At 39.4% G+C, this 22,207-nt stretch overlaps 2 protein-coding genes across 2 annotated transcripts in view; one reads left to right on the top strand and one right to left on the bottom strand.

Annotated features, from left to right (window-relative positions):
- LOC145482671 (endothelin-converting enzyme 1-like) overlaps positions 1-22,207 on the bottom strand; it is a 434,574-nt gene that overhangs the window by 324,830 nt on the left and 87,537 nt on the right. The window lies entirely within an intron of this gene.
- On the top strand, positions 3,224-4,267 carry LOC145483110 (uncharacterized). The gene is made up of 2 exons (XM_081461715.1): positions 3,224-3,311; positions 3,819-4,267. The coding sequence occupies exons 1-2, from the start codon at positions 3,296-3,298 to the stop codon at positions 4,265-4,267; spliced, it is 465 nt and encodes a 154-aa protein (XP_081317841.1). The 5' UTR covers positions 3,224-3,295.

The following is a 22,207-nucleotide window of genomic DNA, read 5'->3' as shown; positions in this document are numbered from 1 at the left end:
TTTTATACTGTTAAACATGACCTATATTTTGCCGTTATTTTTCACACGCTTCATAGGTGTTTTTAAAATGGTTTGGAAAACCACTATATCAACATATCTGAGATTAGTTTAAAACGAGGAGTAAATTAGAGTGGTTGTTCCACATTTGTGTGAAGTTTGAAGTCAATTGAGTTTATTTTAAAACTTTAGCAGCGCTTCGTCCTCGCACCTTATTTCGGTCATTTTATTACACGAAAAACCGCACTTTGACCGCGCTTTCAAATTTTCGCGAATTTCTGAAAAATAAAAATTCGCTGGAACCTTATAATATGATTTTTAGAATTAGGTCACCGAAGGGTATCTTTGGGCAAAATATGAGCGATTTGCCAAATGGGTCGTTGACCGGCGTTTCTCAATCCTAACAGTCAGCCATTCTTAAGCAGCGCTTCGTCTTCGCACCTTATTTCGGTCATTTTATTACACGAAAAACCGCACTTTGACCGCGCTTTCAAATTTTCGCGAATTTCTGAAAAATAAAAATTCGCTGGAACCTTTAAATATGATTTTTAGAATTAGGTCACCTAAGGGTATCTTTAGGCAAAATATGAGCGATTTGTCAAATGGGACGTTGACCAGCGTTTCTCGATCCTAACAGTCAGCCATTCTTAAAAGGGAGATTGGTCGTCAATTCTTAATGTATCTCCTGTCTCTATTTTTCTTGTCGATCAATCTAATAATGGCTTGTTTTTGTGAATTAGACAATTCACCATGCTCGTGGGAGTAACTTAAGGCCTCAGTGAATTGATGACCTAATAAGTTCCAGAAACCTTTATAAAAGTCGGCCGTAAGACCATCATTACCGGGAGCTTTACCATTAGAAAACATTTGCAGGGCCTCATAACATTCCACGAGCGAAAGCTTTCCCTCACATACCATCATTGATTCTTCACTTAGAATCGGATTGTTGTTGTTGTCTAAAAAAAGTTGAACACAGTTCTTCATTAAAGTCAGAATCTTGCTTGCTGTATAAGTTTTGGTAATAATCTCTTAGTTCATTCATTATGGATTGTGGCTTACCGTTATTTTTCCTTTAGAATCGAAAAGCCGGCGAATGGTAGCTTGACCGGATCTTGTGTTCTCTGGATTAAGGAAATATTTCGAATTTTCTTCGCCTTTTTCATACCAATTGATTCTAGATCTCACAATGTTACCGCGCACAATATAGTCGAATAATTAACAATTTTTCCATGAGCGCGCTTTGGTTATAACCAATTTCATATCCAACAAGCGCAAATGGAATAATTGTTTTATTAAATTCGGTGCATTTGTATACTTGGAAATTATAGTTTAATTTTGTTAGATTTTGATTTTACTAAGCGACCGGAAGTCGATGTGGCAAAAACAACAACAAGTGGGAAATCACACGACATGCGCGTCGTATGTAAACTTAGTTGAATGAAAAGTTTGAAAACGAAGCAAGCGAATTTGCTGAATGAAATTACAATCAAGTAGAATTTAAGGAACGTCTACCTTATGAAGGAGATATAACCTTGGTCAGAAAGTTTGAAAAGCGTTCAAGTTCGAGTCATGGAGAAGAGCCGAATAATTGTGCACTTGCACATTGCTGCTGTAATAATGCTGCGGAAAACTTTGATCGCCATGTGACACAGACGTTGTGCCAAAATTATTCTTGACAAGACCTCTTTCAGGATTCCCTTGCTTTGAAAGCCTTGGCATTTCGAGCTGTATGTGTGGAGCTCATTGTTGGTCAGATTCAGAGTCAGGGACAGAAACTATCTGAGCGTCAGATTCATCTTCAGAATATCCGAGGCCACCCTGATGGTTTTTCGTGGCTGGTAAAGAACCGGGCTTACTTCGGTTCAGCTCAAAACACTCAACTCCTTGAGGTGTTTTTCGCAAGGACAGAATTGTTGGCGCTGGTTGTTGTTGATTCTCTCGTCCTCGTGGCCAAAAAAGAGACCGAGATAAAACTAGGTCGTCCTCTGTAGCTGTGCGGGATTTTTACTCTCGACCGAGCTCGCTTAAGTCGAACAGTTTCCTCATCTGCTCATTGGAAATTGGTTTCTCATATACTACGCCGGCAATGATGCCTGTTTTCCTGAGGCCTTTTACAAATGCTCAAATGATTTATTTGCCTGGTCAGAGATAGAGGAAAACGGTTTGTTGTGCGGCGGCGTGCGAAGGAAATGATGAATGGTGGCTCTTATGGATTTCGTGGATGAACTTTTGTAATACGTGCCATCTTTCTTCCTCGCAGAAGTGTAAAAACGCTTCAAACAAACATTCAGTTCTTCTTTTGACATTTCTTACATCGGTTTGGAAAATTTGATGCCACCAGGACTAGTAAGCCATTCTGTTAAGGTAAACATTGTTTTTGATACATAATCTTCATGAATGCGTAAAATCTCGACGGTCATATTTTAATTTTGCAACTTTTAAGGGGACCGTTAAATAATGCAATCTCAAACTTTGTGGCTTTTTTGTTGTTACTGAGACGGCATTGTCCATAATTTCCTTTATTTCTTCTGTAGATAGCTCATCGAATCTGCTTTTTTCATCCATTTTTTTGGCGACGAAACTTGGCTTCCCGCGAAAAAGTTTATGCCGTATAAGGTCAAACGCAGGTATAATGACTGGTAACCGAGATCCAGTGAACCAATCAGAAAGCTAGAATTGCATTATCCAAGGTTGAAAATTTAATAATAGTTCATATTCATATTTCGCAGCATCAAGGTCATACATTTTTAAACTCTTGGATACGCGAAGCGTAGAAACGTGTTTGTTGCGGGGACTCCGATATGCAAATGTATCACTCACTCACTCACTCACTCACTTAAGTGTAGACACTGCTCGTAATTAGTCAGCCCGAACGAGAGCGCCCGAGTCCGACGCCATGTTGGAACTGCCATCAGGAACAGCACGTCTCCCAACCCCAAAATGCTTTGGGAACGAAAGAATATCGAGATCGAAATGTATCATGGACTAAAATATAGCAAGACAGCGGGAACCTGGTCTCTAACATTAGTAGCGCCTGGTTAATTTTATCATTTTTAGCGGGAAAGGTAAATCCTGGATAAAATTTTCACTTGAATTGCTCCAAGCATTGTTCAATATTTACGTATAGAATGATCCTTGCAAAGTTGAGCCGTCGACAGGGCAAACCCAGTGCTTACAATACTGACATGAGGTGGTTTTCGAAAGCTTTTCGCCAGCCCAAAACTCGGCGAGAAATTTCCTCGGAAGCGATCGACAAATTCAAAGCCATGATCTGGGACAATCCTTCTGATCTGACGATATGCTACCAAGTTATGGTAAGTTTTTTTTTAAAGAAAAATTAAGAAATGACTTCGTGTGGAGTGATGTCGTGATGTGCAGGCTCATTTTTCCAGGTATATCCTGAACTGGTACTGGAACCGGCTAAAATATGCAATAAAGTTTATGTAATTTTAAAGATAAACAAAACGAAAATGCGTGCACGGGCCCGAAAAAGTAAAATGATGTAAACTAGAAAATGGGATATGCTCATTTTGTACCTGAAAAAATGCGATTAGGGATTTAAAAGGTTACTTTTCACTTAAAAATTTTTGTGACATGGTGTCCAAGGGTGGAAAGGAGGTTGGGGGATGCCATCTCCAATACAGTATCACAGTTTTGTTGAATTAGAAAGCAGTGACGATTAGAACTTTATAATCTTATATACATCTTTATCTGCTAGCAGCCCACTCCAACTCTAGTTTTTGAGGTCTATTACCCCACTTCCTTAGAAAATATTTAATAAAGCCAGATGAAAAGTATATCATATTGTTACTAATTAACAGGATTGACTGCAGATGAGCTTGCCCATCTTGCTGCATCAGGAACGCAAGGCTGGGTCTCTACTGATCACGTCACGTGGGTTTTAAAACAGCTTAACGACATGCAAAACGATACCATACTACTATGCCCCAACATCGTTGTTAATATCCACAACAAGATGACGAGGAAAGCTAAGTTGTTTGACCTTGGACCATTAAAAAGGCTGGTTTTTGCTCTGAATGTGGGACAAAGAAATGGCAAAACTTTCATTGGCAGCCCTGAAAATGGTGGTAATCATTGGGTACTGGTAGATGTTGAGCTGCGACCTTTCATGAACATCACATACTGTGACACACTGGCTTGGCAACCTCTCCCAGACATCATTGACGTCGTCAATGATTTTGCACGGTACATTCCACAAGTTGGAACGTACAAAAGAGTCATTTGGTGCTTGCCCACTCTCCCAGTGTGACTAATTGGCAGGGTCATGAATGTGACTGGCGATGCAGTAACTATTCCCTACAGAGTTGCACTGATATATGTGGTGTTATTACTCTGGTGAACGCAGCTGTGGTAGCCTTGTACAGCCCTCTTTTCCGATGGTTAACAGGTCCAGTGATCAAAGAATCAATTTTCTTGCAACGCCCGACCCAATACTGATTATATTTTGTGTCGCCCACGAGCAGAGACGAAGCCGTGTTCTTGTCAGTGCGAAACAAATTTTTAGTTTGTTTATTGTGGAAGTGCCACAACTTCCACTGATGACCACTCCATCTTTCCCTCACCCCCATTAGTGGTCATTATATGGTTTTACACATTGTGCTGGCATTATTTTGAGCATAACAGTGAGGCAAGAGAATCTAGAATTACGCGGGCACAACAGTGACAAAAACTGGTCGACGTCTTTTGAGCACAATGTATAGTGAGATTTTTTGATCATCAAGCATTCGCATAATGACAACAAATTTGAGCATTATGTGTAAAACCCTATTTCATGACCCATTTCCAGGACTATTCTGATATTTACAACACATGTTTGCAAACACAAAATCCTTTAACAAAAGAAAGACAACAATGTTGGAAAGGAATACTCCTTCTAACATGAACAAAAATGCACCGCCCCATGAAAATGCAGGACATGTGGTTAGTGTAGTACAAAGATAGAAGAGTGCTTTTAGAAACCTTTTGACCTAGGTTTTCATCTATAAAATGGCCCTTGTGATATGATCAGTAGCAGGCTGCACATGTTTTCTTGACGATTTGAACAGCTAGAGATAACTGTGCAACCTGACACTAGCCTTCTAGCAGGCTACTGCCATATTGGCTTATGTTATCCACAGGTCCTTAGCTTCTTCATTGTGATGAACATCATCATAATTTACTTCTATCAAAATGAAAAAGATCACCAGGGATAATGAAAACCTGGATCTACAGGTCCCTTGGCAAAATTGTTTGTTTGATGCTCTGCTCAGTAGAGAGGATGATATCATTATTTAGAGCATTTAGTGTAGGACACATTTTCGCACTAGAAAATATATGAAATCATTACAAGTCAGACTAGTGAAATTTTAAAAGCTGATTCTAACTGTTTCTGAACTACCCATATGGAACATGCCAGTTCTCTTTCAACTGAAATCATTTTGTTATTAGCAAAAAAAGGACAGAGCAGTCATTCAAGACTATTCCAGCAGCTGGTATTAATAATAATATTAGACCATGTTTTTTGATGTTCTGCAAAATAGAACAGGGATAAGCATGTGAAATCATTATTGGCATGAGGTGAAACTAGTCTTGTGTTTCACACGTTTAACTTCAGTGAGCTATCACAATACTGGGCATCGTGCTTTGCACAAATATTTGATCATATCAGCTCATTTCCGTAGGATTTTTATCAACTTGACCCCCCCCCCCCCACAGATATATGCATGTACATGTACATGTAAGTCGTGAATGGTACAGTGCGAACTATATTGATTTTGCAACAAGTTTACTATTAATTTAATATTTTTTTGCCATATATGGCTCGAGTAACATTCTAAGGAAAATTGGACTCTGAGAACATGTCTGACATCTACTGTCATTTCAATATTGTAATATAGTTATTTCATATTATTCTAGAGTTTATACTGTTTTTAAGCAACAAATCTGAAACATTACAGAAACAAAAAACAGATAAATATTATTATATATTACATTATATATTTTCAGGCTTTCAATGTTGGTATGTGTGTGGAATTATAATGGGATTACGGTATGAAATTCTGTTATGATTATTGTTAAGCAAATTAAAGAAACTACATATAATTTCTACATAGACAACACAAGGTAAGGTTCGTTTACTAGTAACAAATAGGTCAATGAATTGCAAGATAATAAATACCATGGTGCACAACTGATCTGATTAGCAAAAATTTCTGTGACTGAGACGTTCGAGGGATAATTCGTGTTTCCTTCCAGAAATATTGCGAGAAAATGTGGACTGCTAGCTGGTGGTCGCTATCTGCATTTTAACCTGAAATTAACCAGGCGTTTCAAGTGTTAGAGACCAGGCTCCCACTGTCTGATTATATTTTGGCCCACAATACATTTCGATCTCGATATTCTTACGTTCCCGATGCATTTTGGGGTTGGGAGACGCGCTGTCCCTAATGGCATGTCCATGTTGGAATAGTAACCGCGTCCGACGCCATATTGGAATAGTAACCGAGTCCGACGCCATATTGGAATAGTAACCGTGCAGTCAGTGCGAGCCTACTACTCAATGTGTGCATCGTGCCAGCCCGAATATTGATGATTTTGTAGCTTTTACACGACCGTTAATATTAGGTGTTTCGCTAAATTGAAGTGGAGTTGACTTGGAATGTTCGAATTAGTACTATGGCCAACTTGAAGGCTGAATTTCAGGAGCATTTGAGTCGTCCAGGCGTTCAAAATGACCAGAGAGTTGCATTTGTTTGCAGGAAAGTGACCTGAAAAGCTAATGTCGTAAGCTTTGATGAGAATGTGTCTTATTCCTCGACCTTAATGAACTTATATGAGCGAAACGAACAACTTTTAATGAACGAAACAGCTATTGAATACAGGACAAACATCGGCACCATTGTATAATATTGTAATTTCATTTTTATAATTTAGTAACATCTAAACCTGAAGCCAGCCGAAATGTTGTTTTAACTCTACGACGTTGTGTCAACCTTGCAGTAGTGACGTATTGTCGTTTTACTTTCCAAGTTTGGCTGATTAGATCTGCTGTGAGATCCAACGTTCAATCAAGCAGGACCTTCGTTCACCGCTTTGCAGTTTAAACACTTAAGTTTTTCATATTGAGTTGTCCATGTTCAACCGACATCGAGTTAAGTTTAGATTAAAGTTGTTTTCTCTATACTTGTCTTGGTTATTTTAGTACATTGATCTGAACTCCAAGTGGGATGTGAAATGCACATAAACTTGGAAAGAAACTCCCAAATACTTGATTTTGATAAGCTTAAATGATTTTTACCCTGTCTTTTGTTTACACTTTTGCTTCCTGATTGAAAAGATAACAAAGGGAAAGAAACTGGCCCCCTGTGAGCTTGTCCCCAATTATTAGTTAATACTAAATACATTGACACTTCAATGAAGCTGTTATTATTATTGTTGGCACACATATTTATGGTCCACAGATTTGTCGGATCAACACTGAAAATGCTTGCAAAAGAGTCTACTTATTTTGATGTATTTTACGTGCAATTTATATAGAGACAAGCGCTTCCACATTAGAAAAGAAATGCTGTCCCATAAGAAACCTTACCTATAATGAATGAAACCTTGAATGAAATGCAATGAAAAACGTTTGTGAGCTCGTACGACTTGAATACATGCACATTTTTCCAGCAGGCAGATCAACATCAAGATCTGGGTGTGAGGGAAGGGGGGGAGGGGGGAGAGTACTCTATGATTTGTTGCGCAGGAGTGTCCTCTGCGACCCAAGAACCCTTAGCCTTTACCACTCCATATTTTGCTGCAATTTTGCCACCCTAGCTATTCTGGACGTATGTCTTTGTGATATGTGTGCAAAAGAAAAGCCAACGAAAAAAGCCTACACTTTGTGAGTTAAGTGCGACCTTGCATGGTACAAACCCAGCTTCTTTTAACAGCATTTAATACTACACCAGTAATTGCGAGTTCACCAATATGTTTCATCTCTAGATTACCTAATCCACGAGTTTGGCCATAGGTCTCATTTGATTTTTCTGAAAGATCACTATTACACGACAAATCACATTGCTTAACTTTCTGTTCAGCTGTCGCAAGACGGGCTCTGCGCTCTCTAACTTTTTGCTTGCTGTATTTAATTGATACTTGTCTAATTCTGTACTTAATTAGTATGATATGTAATAGGACTACATGTAATAGGACTCGGCCTACGGCCTCGTCGAATTTTCGCTGTCCTCAGAATTTTTTTCATCCAATTATTTCCAAAATTGGACAGCATATAGTCCTTATATATTAATTATATAGCTAGTTATTATTATTAGTCAGTTATTGGGCATCGCTCAGTCAAGCTATTATCCTTAAAGAAAGGCAAACTAAAATATTGTGAATTATTTTTATTTCCAAAATATTCGGCAGAATAGGATGCCATAATCACACAGAATAACAATAATATAATGGAAAAAAGAATACTGCAAATTACAAAAGTGTAAAGTGAAAGCAAAGCATTTTTTAAATATACAATATTATTTTCAAAATATCCAGTATGACATGGAATAAAATGAGGTTTGTAGCAATAAAACACTTGCAATAGTGAATAAGGAGTGGAGAAATTAATGATAAGGAAATAATGGAATAAAGTATTAAATTTGAAAGGTGTAAAAAATATTTGTTTTTTATTTGGTATTTTTTTTACTTTTCAAATTATTCAATATTAAATGCAGCTATAAATAAATAAAAATTATTATGTACACAAACAAACATTAAAGAGGGCGAAATTACAGTAAATAATGCTATTAAATCCATTTGAGGTGAAAAAAATGATAGTTTTTGTAAAGTCAACAATACTTAGTCCTAATCTGAGTCTGAGAGTACAGTAGCTCTGATCCTTTTCCATGAGCGCTGAGGTTCTGTGCTTTGATGAGATGGCATTTGCACATTAGATGGCCCAGGAAACCTAGGAAACCCACCATAAAAATTCACTGTACCTGTGAAGTTATTGATAGTGCTGTAGTTGTTGCCGGACGTACGAGCTTGAAGAGGTTATGATGATGATGATGAAATCTTCCACCATCATTGACTAGTGCTCTTGTCTCCCGCGAAGGCCAAAGTGTTCAGTGACATTTTTAAAGTTAATATTGACTAGAGCTTGGGCAGAATGTTTACCAAGGTGATCTGAACTCCAGAGAAATTCTTTGTCTGCTTCACTTAAAGCACGAGAAGGGTTTTTTCTACGTCTGAGTAAATTGCTTTTTCTCATGATTACGAATTCTCCAAATGTCGATAAGGTCATTAGCTGTCATTATCTCATTGATTTTTTAACAGTTGGCTTTGACTCGATTCTTCCTCCTAAATTATCCAGACTGGAGTCGAGATGGCATGGCTGTCAAAGTCACCACCAATAATGATTTGGCAGTTATGGTCCAGACTCAAATCTTCTAGAGTATTAGCAACACGATCAAAGAAAACACATTGCTCCTGATTTTTCGTCGGTGCATATAAATTTACGAGAAGGAAAGGTGCATCTTGAACGAGTGCTTGCACAAAGATATATCGAACCTCGCTATCCCCCAGCACGTTCCTGATATCAATTTGGGGGTTTTCTCTGAAAAGAATGAGAACACCTTTACTGCGATTTGTGTCGTGTGCAAACAACATTTTACCTCGCCATTGCAGCTTAAATTGCTTTTCAATCTCCTGGGAACTGTAGGTTTCTTGTTGAAAAGCGATGTCAACTTTTTGTTGCTTAATCCATGTAAAATTTGTTTTACGTTTATGAAGGTCACGAATCCCTCGAGTATTTAAGGACAACAGCTTAAAATTAAAATTAGCCATTTTCAGGTGAAAGTGTTATAAATGAGATCATACAACGTAGCGAACAATACAAGATAATTTTAAAACGGAAAAAACTTGACACGCTTATGGAAATTCGGAAACTCTGAAAACTTCATACAAACACACGAGACGAAACACACAACAGCGTACAGCAATATACGTACCCATTGCCCTAGGACAAGTTGTAAGGGCGTCATGCTCTCCAGGCGTCATGCCCGCCCCGCAGCACTAACAGCTTTTGAAAAATATCTGCCTATATCATTGTTGAGAGAAAAAAAACACAGCTCTAGCATAATTATGGAAAGCACTTTACAGGAATAGCTATTCGAATAAATAAAGACAACAACAAAGTGAAAAGTCAGAAAAATGGATCGCTTGCTGAGATAAATTTGCCACTAATATATAGACGGTCGGGCTGAGCTTTGCTAAAAATCGCTTTTAGACCTCTTCGCTTCGCCTCCTTAAATTTGCACATTTGGGCTTTACGCAGAAGAACAAAAAATTTGGCTTACAGTTAGCCTCTTCGGCTTTCCTGATGTGGTTGTGAGCAGGTCCGCGCCAACGGCCATTATGCAAAGGTCACTACTGGCTTCATCCTCAACCCTGATTGGTCCATTTGAACCAAGTCACGCACTGACAACACGACCCTCGTGAACCTTCGTGTGTCAATGCGTGACTTAATTTAGGTGGACCAATCAGAGTTGAGGGTAAAACCAGCTACCTGACCTTTGCGTAACGGCCGTTGGTGCGGACCTACTCACAAGCACATCAGGAAAGCTGAAGAGGCTAACCTTAAGCCAAATTTTTCGTTCTTCACGAGTCTTTCGACCGCCGAAGCACACGTATGTGGAGCGAAATTTATTGGGCTTCTCGGAAATGTTGATTTTATTGCGATTCGGGACTTTTCCTTTTGAAGAGAAAGTGATTTGTGGAGTGACGTCTCACCCGGCAGGTTTCTTTCACATGTCACAGGTCACAGGTCACAGGTCACCAAAAATATGCCAAAACGTCATAAAACAGATCTATACAAGTGCGTCCCAAGTGTAATTATAACAGCTCTTTTCTGAAAAAAAAAAAAAAAAAACGCATAGGGGATATCAGCTGCAGCACTGAAATAATAAAATTGATCCAAAGAAAGCCAAAGCTTATTTCTGTTGAAAACATAAATTCTTTGTAGCCTTTCAATATAATATGAAAACGAAAGAGGCTTACACTGATCCGTGAATTATGCATTTACTTACGCGTGATTTGTGAACCAACGACTTTTGCGGGAATAATTGTTCACTTTTTTTTGGAGATTTTAGCGTCATTACAGCTCGTAAACTACACCAAACTAGATGCAAAACCAGCCCATTCGACGCGCTTGCGGCTGAAGGACTGAGAACTAACCACAGCGACAGTGAACCAAGAGGGCCTAGAATCTAGTCTGTCACGATGTGTCACACACGGCATTTCGATGCATCAAAATGGAGGGTTTTGTATGTTTTGCGAAACGTGGTTAGAATTTGTATTTTTATGTGACACATGATTTAGCCTTTGCATTTTTACATGAAAAGTGGTTACTTGCTTTTTTCTATGAACGTGAAGCTGTTTTTCGAATTATTCGTGATGCGTGAGAAGGCTGATTACTTATGCATGAAATTGTTTTCAGAAGAGGTATAGGGGACCCTCTTGTTTCTGCTTACTACATACTCGTTGTAAAGATTTCAAAAAAAGAGAGAAATAAAGCAGTTCAATTTGCTATCATAATGAATTATCTTATTACGATAAAATATCTGTGACACTACATGTCTGAAAGCCACATTTCAACCCATTTCGTACATATACCACCCCTAGAAATTTTTTCATTAAAATTATACAGTAAAACATTTTTAGTTAGGGTTTGTTGCATGGAAACATCGATACACCTCTTGGGAATCTCGGGTAATTGTTACATCGCGAGTTTTAATGAGTGCTTTTTTGACTGACCTGTGACCTGTGACCTGTGACCTGTGACCTGTGAAAGAAACCTGCCGCGTCTCGCCAGCGATCGATGAAGTGGTCTGACTTTCCATTCTTTTAGAAGGAGAAACAACGGTTTCGAATAACTTCACTAAACAGCGTCAGAGTGGCTTTAAAATCGGCTCAAGAGACAAGTACGCGACACATTTCAGGTAGGGAAACATTATTTCAAATGAGATCGGTGATCTTCCCATAAGTTCTCTATATACACAAGCTGTCACATACACCACGTATTTTGAGCTTGCGAAGCCTGTGGTTTGTAAAGTGTAGTAAACGTTTTGCTTGTTTCACGTTGAAACATCTAAGGAAAAGTTCTGGTTGCCCTACATATAAATTGTGGACATTTTGAGGGAGCGGGGATAAATTTTGTACTGTAAACATATGAGCGGGAACTCCACTACGAAGCAATGTGGATGTTTATTTCGGTGTGAGCCAGATAGCAGTCATCACGGTGTAATATTTCATTCGAGCATTTTTTTTGTGTGTAGTAGGGTGTAATATCGACGGGATAAACTGAAGTATTTCTGTATTTCTGGACTCCATGTTGGTAAGGGTTTCCTTTTTGAACAGCTTTGCGACCCTTCTGTTTGAACTTAATTCACTGACAGAGCACGTTTTATGGTGAAAACTGTAGGCAAGGCGCTTTTCTGTTACGTTAGGTTGAGGATTTTGCCTGTCACCTAATAACTTTTTACTACAAGAGGTCTGCTCCAGTTTCAGACAAAGCATCTGGCATTATTTACCAAAGTGAATACTGGATAGGCCCTTCGGCAGAATTGAGAATCATCACCATCTCTTTGGTCCATATTTGATACTAATAATTTATGTTTTAATAAATAATGGGCCCCATCAAGTAGTTGTGATAGAGATTGCGCAGGAAGTTTGACTTTACTACCTCATTTTGTTGCCCTTTCTGTAGTCCCTAGCACAATGCTTTTTTGCTGCCTCTGACACAGTTTTCAAACAGTTCATGGTCCTCTATTGCACCAAGAACTGCCATTTGAGACAAGTACTATTAAAGACTGCATTCATCTGACTTTATTTTAGCCTTCCTTTTTGTCTTATTTAACTGTCCATTCATTAGTGTTGCCAATCAGAGCTACTTCTGACTGGCAACACTTAAGGCCAAATTTGATGTGCTTAAATCCTTACTCATCTCTTTGCCTTAAAGAAATGAAACAAATATCCCTTGTACTTGATACAACTTCTTGATATTCTCCAAAGCCTTGGAGCCAAGTATCAAAATTGGCCTAATTCAACCTTGTGAAGGTTCTGTTGACTCGGGTTTGCCCATGCTACAGTCAGTTTTCTGGATAAATGATCATTTTGCCTGTCTACCTCATTACTAGCTAGCACACACATACAGGTAACATGGCTCATTTGCCTTCTCTGGGTCTAGTTCACATCTCCCTTTGCAGATGAGTGCATGGCAACCCTATTTTGATATCCAGAAGTATGACAAAGTTTTCTTACACCACACAAATAAAACTGATGTTTATCACCAGTACAAATTACGCCAAAGCATGTAAGCAGCAGCTGCTTTCTTTATTTCCCCAGGCCAAGAAATTGTAAATAGCTTGTAAATGAAATACTTCAACCTAGTAAAAGTTCACATTTAGTCTGTGCCCAGCAATTCAATTTTTGATGTTCGCATGCAGAAGCTCAAGCAGGAAAATACTTTCAAATTTGAGACTTCATACTGGTACTGAACAGTAAGGAATCGAGGTTTCCAAAACCTTTACTACCACTGCATTATTGAAACATGCACATCTTGTTGAGTGATCTATAACTGCCTGCAAGTTTCATGATTTAAATCACTCGTAGAAAGTCTCCAAACTCAACATATCACAGGGAAATCATAAAGTAAATGCAGTGTTTCATAAGTAAATTAAGACGGATAAAACTGTAGATAGAAAAGCTTATTTAATGTAAGCTCAAGTTTACATATACAACTCTGAACAGTTGGGAAATATTTGAAAGACTTATATTCGGAGGCTTTGCGATATATGATGGCAGACATGAAACGGTTCGACATCACTATTTTCCAAAGAAATTAAAGAAGAATAATTGCAAAGGAAATCTTCTCTTTCGTCGGTGTGAAGATTGGAGGTAATGAACTTTAAAATTTCCACGGCAAAATAAAAGCAGCCTACAATAGTTATTCTAACTCTTCCTGATACAGAAACCAAGAATGTGAAATTCACCACGTTCGGCAGGAAAATGTCAGGCTGAAACGCTAATCTGACACAAAGTTGTCCCTTCATTCCCTTAGTCTTGATTGTCTCAGAGCTGTTGAATCGAGGGCAAATCCTGGACAGAAATGGCGGCGAAACATGTGGTTCCCTCGCGTTTCCTCGTTATGTTCGTGTTTTGCGCATGTTCGCTGCGGTTCTCAAATGATTGACAGATTTCTTTACTGGGGCGATCATACAAACCAGAAAAGCAGCGAGATCAAAGATTGCTGCTAACCCCTCCTGGTTTGTACCCTATAACTTACTTCGCGCCAGCTCCAAAACTTCCAGATGGTAGTCAGAGTAGCGAAGAAATCTGGCCAAAATTGGACGGTCTTCCAAGACGATGAATGCGTTGAAACTCAATAGGCCCTTTGCAGCTAAGCCATCACGTGACCCCAGCTGCAAAGGGCCTATTCTCTTATGCGGTTCCCTAATCGAAAGCTCGTCTGCCATAAACTTCCAAATAACTGCCGCTGTGTCCTCGCTTGATCCTTCACTGGCATCAGAGATGTTGTCATCTGTAGTAATCTTTTCGGGAATGCCTACAAATTTTAAGTTCTCTCTTCTGCTGTAGGTTTCTAAATACAGAATCTGTGCGCGCAGATACAGAAGTAGAGAGGTTGTTCAGACAAAGTTCAATGTCGTCTAACTTGTCAAGCTTGGACAGTTTAGCTAAGATAAGGTCGACTTTCTCAGCCAAACCTTCCGCCATTCCGAGAGCTTCGATAATGGTGTCGTCGGAGCTGGAGCATTCTTTCCCTTCCTTTTCGTCAGTCAAACGCGCAAAAAAGTCAGGTAACGTTGGACTTCTCAAATACCTTTCAACAGTAGAATTCAGCTTATCCATAGACAAAATATTAGGCAAAGAAATAAAAATTCCCGCGGAGCGTTGCAAACATTTTTTGACACATTTTTTCAGCTGATTTACAGGTATAAGCAGTATTAACATGTAGGCCATGAAAGGCGTTGAGATATGTTTATATTGTGGAAAATTGTTAACCAAGGTAAAGGCGCTAGGCATGGTTTAGGTCGGTAGCATTACATAACGACCGAGTTTGATTACGCGAAACGTGGCTCTTGCCTTGCAGCATATGGAGTTGTTGTGTTCAGTTTATTGTATAGGGAAAAACGGTGATCGACATTATAGCTGAAATTGTTGTATTTTTGCAATAACAATGACTTACCTCAATGCCCTGTTGTCTTTTCTATCATCATCTCGCTTCTCGGCTCGATTCCGAAGCCTTTTAATAGAGTTATCGCTCCATGCTACATACGTTAAAGCCCCCGCCCCCGGTTTTTAGCCCTCCGGATATAAACCCCTCTATTTGCTAACAACGATATAATTCCGGATATAAGCCCCCCGGATATAAGCTCATCTAATGTATAAGTGCGTTCCTTTTGCGTTTCTTTACAAACTTCAAAATTTTTAATGGAACGTTATAGGCTAATAGGGTAATAATAGGGTAATAGGGCAATAACTCTAAATGTAATGGTATGTTATTAGCTTTAATTGGTCCCTCAGATACGTTTTATCCCGTCGTTTCGAGACATTTTTTTTTATCCGCTTATATGCCCCTCCGGATATAAGCCATCCCGCCCCTCTCACCCCGTTTATAAGCCCACCTAAAACCCCTAATGAAGTTATCTAACCCCCGGGCTCTATCGTGGGATTTTACGGTATGCTGTAAGGCGAAAGTCACATTTCTCGTAATCCGCAAACTCGGTCGTTATGTAATATTATTATATGGCTTTGGCTTGTGACCGATATAAAGCGCGCTCTGATTGGCTAAGAGCGAGATATGAGCGGTCATTATGCAGCCGTAATGCCCACGGGCCGATTACGGATTATGCAAATTAGGAAGAGCCCGGTTCGGAAAATTCAAGCGCATTGAAGCGATGAAAGCCGATTAAAAACATTAAGAGAAGTAAATTTAATTCAGAGTAGCTAAAAGTTTAGGGATTTTTCCTTGATAAAATTTATATAGAAGTCGTTTTTGACGTACCAGTAACCTTGGCGGGCACTAGTGAAAAACAATCAAGGTTTGCCGAGTGTTGAGTAAAGCTGAAATCGCTAAGTGAAAAACACCATCGGCAGATGTGTCACGTATCCTGAGCAGAACACCACGAAGAAACTTATAAGTTATCATCTTATTCACAACAATTAGCGAAATATTGAACTCCGTTTCAGTTCTCATCAAATAGATTCCCTCGCTTTAACATAAGCAAGTGTAAATCAGCTTCCAGGATCATCAAATGTTAACAATCGGGCGGTTTCTGTCGGTAGCAGTGTCTCTGATACCTGCAGGAAGTTTTAGACGCTCACAGGGCTTGAAAAGTTCATTCATAAGTCCCAGAATGAAGAAGTCCAAGATATGTTGTCGAAAGCGAATGCGAAGATCGAGTTATTCTGAGCAGTGCATTCTGAAGCATTAGTATTTTCTTTCACCGAAAGACCGTTGGTTTGGACTATTTTGAAGCACTTTCTGTCTTTTCTTTATGCGTTGACGTTTCGCCACAAAAGTTGGAAAAACTCCCTCATCAAGTTGTGGTACCACGATACTAAAATACCTTTTTGAGGGCTGCGAAAATAATTTTTCCCGTAAAGAAATACAGTGGTAAAGTTCGCTGACCGTGTACTTTTGCCCTGGGTTTGAGACGATGAATGAATCGGTAAACGCTCGCATCGCCGGACGTAAATTGACGACTTCCGCTCGAATAATTTTTTTTCTTTAATTCGTGAACCATATAATAAACAACTTAATAACCTCGACCGTTCGGTCGTTACGGGAAAATCTCAAACCTCGGCCTACCGTATTGACCTCGCTATCGCTCGGTCAATACGGCAAGACCTCAGTTTGAGATTTTCCCGTAACGACCTCACTCTCGGTTATTAAGTAGTTAGTAGTAGATGTCGGCCGTATATGTCACGTTTTCGCTAAACGTTCGCATATAAAAAATAACAAAAAAGAAATAATAACTCCTCGCATCGTCAGCTTGGGCCGCCTGTCTTTAGAAGGATTTGAATAGAAGCGAAGGCGGTTCATCTTGTCTGCCGCTTTGTAAATGTGACGCTCCGACTATAATATGACTCTCATCGGGGGAGAGATTCTCAGGTTTCATAACACCGACGAGAGTTAATAGTTAATGAAGATAATAAAAACTCGAGACGTAATCGGAGCGTCACATTTACAAAGCGGCCGAGACGATGATATTTGAATTGTAAACCGCAAGCGTTCGCGTGCGAAGAGCTTTTCCACATTCTGGCCCGCGTAAATTCACCGTAGGAAAAAAGATGGCGGCAGCAAATTTTACCACAATACCTTGCGAACCTAACACAGCCTATAGGGCACAAAGAACGCCAAATTTTTACAATATTTGTCCCTGTACTAAGGACATTTTGTAGCTTAGGTTCAAAGGTTTTATAACTTTTCTGTACGTTTTTATGAGCGTCGTTAAAGTTTTCGTTTGCTACGAACTATGGGTAAATGTACCAGTCGCCATCTTTTTTCCTATGGAGGGTCGCAGCGAGAGCAAAAAAATTGACGAATCAGGGACTGGTCAAATTTTTGCTCTCGCTCCAATTTACACGCGGCCAGAATACAGAAAAGTTATTCTCACGGGAACGAGGCTACTTTTGCTTTAGTCAAATTCCTTCGAAATGGCTCATAAAGACCCAGGTAAATAACAGTACATTTGTTTTACATGAAAGTAAATGATTACGTCATTGCTGATACAGTGTTCGGATACCCTGTGGTTGAGATTACTTTCCACCTTCGGGGGCTCTCCTTCGGGAAAAAAATTCGAACACGCGCCAGTTTCAATACAGCCCTAATAAACTACATATAAGAAGAAAGCTTAATAAATAAAATTTACGATAAAAATACAATAGGCCATATTCGTATTCTCGGTATTGGACTGGAACTAGCTTGCAACTGAGGCTAATGCGGGGAGTCTTTTCAAATGTAAATAACTCTAATCGCTTGTTAATGATATTCCCCGCACAAGCCTCCATTTCAAGCTAGTTCCAGTCCAATACCAAGAATACGAATATAGCCTATTTAAGGACGGTGCCTACTAAATACAAAGGTTTTTGCGGCAGGTTAGGACCTTGCGGAAAAAAGTAGATCTTTGCAAGGGCTATCGGAATCCACAAAGAAAAAAGAGGATAACCACGCATTTTTTCGAGACAATTAGCCTTGAATCTCAACCAAAATGCTGATATCAGTATTTTTCTGAAAATAGGAGGAGAGGATATTTCTTCACAGCTCTCTTTAGAATTCGTCTTTACATACAGAAAAGCAAACACATTTATAAAGATCTGAACACTGGCTGCACAGACTTATTCACAAGGCATCGGTCAACAAAATTGTGTCGGGCTATTTTGATAGCGGAGCCCCATACTCATATAGGAAAGAAAAGGAAACCCATGAGTTGATTTTCTCATGGTTATCATGGCTAGCGGTATTGCTCGTGGGCGCGTACGCACGACGGCGTAATAGGTTGACAGAGACATGCAGCCTTGGTTTACCGTGTACTTCTTTGATATTGGACATCCATGTTATGATCAATTGATACCTGTCAAAACAAGGTATCCGCTGACCAGTATTACGTGACCATGTCGCGAGCTCAGGTTTACAACTCATCGAGGTCGCGCGCTTTTTGAAAGTTGTCGGCGGACCAAGTGCTGGTTTTTGATTGGAGCACGGGCTCATCTCAGGTTAACTTGTTGAAAACAGGGCAGGATTGTTCGGACGCCAGTTAACGCTAACCCAAGATTAAAAGTTAACCGAATTATAACTTTTTCTTCTATACAAATGTTTTTTGCTGCTTTGTTTTGTGCATATAGTGATTATTAATTAACAAATAAAGAAGCCTCGACTGTGCTCTGTTCTGTTGTAAAGCACGCAGGAAGCGGTAGAGCACGAAAGAAGTGTAGGGGAAAACACGAGACGTAGTCGAGTGTTTTTCCCTACTTCTTGAGTGCTCTACTGCTTCCTAAGTGCTTTACAACAGAACAGAACACAGTCGAGGCTTCTTTATTTGTTTTATGATAAAGAATCCGAAAATTTCCCCACGCATTTGGCTGAATTTTCAAACCAAACTTTATTTTCCAAACGAGCAAAAGTGGCGTCAGCCGTACACTGTTCTCTGATAAAGCACGCTAAAATAAGCCAATCACAATCCTTGTTAGAATTATTCAAATAATGTGATTGGCTAACGAAGCGACAGCTGTCGATCACGAACTGGACTTCAGCTAAGCTTTCAGTTTCGGGTAGTTTGAGCGGCTTTCGAGAGAAGAACGATGCCTTCAAAGTTCGCTTTTAAGTTAATTTTTAAATACGGATCTAAAGGCAGATTAAGGTTTATAGTTCACAGGAATCAGGCCGTATTTTGGCCCATGAAAACGTGCACTTTTCCAGTGGAAATAACGAAACGCAGAGCTCAAATTTTGCGGATGAATATGCGAAATGCCGAGTTGAATTTGAAGGGAGCTACAGTTATTTACGGCTTGTAGCCGCATGCAGCAAGACTGCCCGAACTAGCGTAAAAGTTAGAAAGACTAAACGGCCCTCACTGATTCTACTCCGAGCACAGAATAGAATATCAGAGCAAGCTTTGCACTGACTACTCGTCGGTTCACTTCGCTGAGATGACCGGAGAACGAGCGTTACTACACTGCATGTAAGTGTTGTTTGAGCAATTGAGCATTTTTACAAAAATAAAGTTTCTCATCATAAACAGAGACAGTTCAATTGTTGTTTTCTGTCGTTGTTTTACTTCTTAGGTATAATTTCTGCCTTCGTAACAAATATAATGTCTTTTATGGAAGCACTGTTTAGGTTGAGAATTTGGTTATTTCGCTAGGTGTTTTGTTTATTTTAGTGCAGTTTTAACACTGCTGTTGCTAACAATGGCCTCTGTGAGCCATATTTACTACAGACAAATAGCTCGTTTCCATTGCGTTTGTCTGAATCACAGGGGATGTTTAATTTGGGGCAAATTTGTCAAAATTCCGAAACAAAAATTTGAAAGCCAACTCACCGTCATCAACCCGTGCTCTGTTCTCTGATAAAGCACGCTCTTTCAGCCAATCAGAGCGCGCGTTATATGGAAACTTTATTATAAAACTCAAAACAGAAGGCCTGGGTTAGCTCAATTTGGCTCTAAACAACCCGGCCCAGGAGCTACGCTTTTAGGCTGGCCTAAATCTATGTATTATTCTGATTGGTTGCCGAGATATTCGCATCTAAAGTTGGAGTAGCTAAACATATGCGAGATGCGTTGCGTAAATGGACGCCACAAGAAAAACTTCGGCGAAAATTTCTCGAAAATCCGTCAATTCTGCATAACGTATAAATTCAATCAAGTTAACAGTATTCTGCAGTAAATTTCCCACTTAAAAGTTGTAACAACTTGTCTATGCTAATACCAGAGATGCAAAAAAAATATGTTACATAATTCACCCATTTCTACACCTATGTCTTTCCAGTGATTGCCTTTTCACTTGAAGCAATTCAACTCCCAGATACTTCCATTTAAAAAAAATCTCCAACCGAATGAAATAAAGCTATGTACAAGCCCACAAGTACACATTGCGGACCTATTTTTGGAGTAAGCAGCTATAATAATGATAATACTAAGGATAATCAGAAGTTTAAAGAAGTTTAAAATAACAAGAACTTTATTAAAATCTCCTCAGAAAACCTATTTACAAATCTTCACACATTCCACTATCGTAGACTAAAATTATGATGAAAATAAAAATATCACAAGATCCTAAAATACTCATTTACAAGCTCATGCCATCATCGACTTCTGAAATAATAATAATAATAATAATAATAATAATTAAAAGTAAAATTATAATTATAATAAGAACCTTCCTAGTATCCTTTGCACCTACAGAATTTGCACGTCAAATAACTTTATCAGTTTGAAGTCCGGAAGGGTACTACATTATAGGAAAATACCTCTTGCCATGAAATATTGCCATTTGAATTCTGCCGTCTCACAATCAAGGGGGCTATTCGCATGGGTTAAAAAAGTGGGAGACTAGGTCGAGGGGTATATTTTTTCTTGGTCGAATCGCACAGAAACTAAAATTGTATTTTCCTATAAAGTTAAACTTTCCGTGAGTACCGTGAACTTCCGAAAGTAGCGAGCTCACCCCCACCTCTCCCTGGAAATAGTGAGACTCAGGTTCAATAGCATATTTATTTTTCGAATCAATGTCAAGTGAAAGTTACGTATGGTAATTTGACTTTTTTCTCGCAATTGACTTTTTACATGAATGAGTAAAACAATTAAAAATTTAAAGAAAAATGCACATACATTGTAATCTATCAGTCATAAAAGAGAGATGTCTTATAATTACAGAAAATTAGAACTGACTTATTGTTCACTCAGGAACAGTTGACATGTAAATCACCAGCAGTGTAATAGGACTGCGCCAGTAATAAAGACAGACGACACGAAAATAACGAACAACAAACACTTCACTAAGGGCAACAAGGTCGCTACAAGATGGCGGACTCGAAGAACACGAGGGCCGAGTGAGGACCTGCGTAATACGCATGCGCGGCCGGCAATAACCGCTGGCGCAACTTCTTCCGTGTAGAAAAGAAAACTAACGTGTAGAAAGTATAACAAGCAATGAAGGTAAAAGAAACTTAACGAAACGGTTGTAACAGATCGTAACTGTTCCTTACAGTACTTGGTTAAACGCACTATTTCTGAAGTAACTGTCAGCTAAAAGCACTAGTCGAGAATGTACTCCTGTAAGTATGCTGGGGGCCGACGGGTCCGTTGGGGTCTTGGTTCGGATGAAACTGAAACAGGTATAAGACCAGTGTCAGTGGGGGTGGAGTCTTCTTGCTGCTCGGCTTGGTACGGGGTGGAGGCTGAAGGGTCGGGGCTGGTCGGACGTAACAGGTCCGTTGGGGCAGAGGGCTGTTGACACGGCTGGGGCTGCTCAGCAATCTCCTAGGACAACAGACTGATATGATGGTGGTGGAAGGGTGTGTGGTACAGCGTAACACTCGGCTAGCTTCACCTTGTAAGATGTAGCCCTGAGTTGCGAGCCAGAGAACTTCTTAATGAAGCACCATTCGCCCTCGATGCTAACAATGATATAGCGGTCGCGAGCGCGT

This window comes from Orbicella franksi, chromosome 3 (genome assembly GCF_964199315.1).
Source record: "Orbicella franksi chromosome 3, jaOrbFran1.1, whole genome shotgun sequence".
NCBI classification, from domain to species: Eukaryota; Metazoa; Cnidaria; class Anthozoa; order Scleractinia; family Merulinidae; genus Orbicella; species Orbicella franksi.
This window is presented reverse-complemented; position numbering and strand designations above follow the sequence as displayed.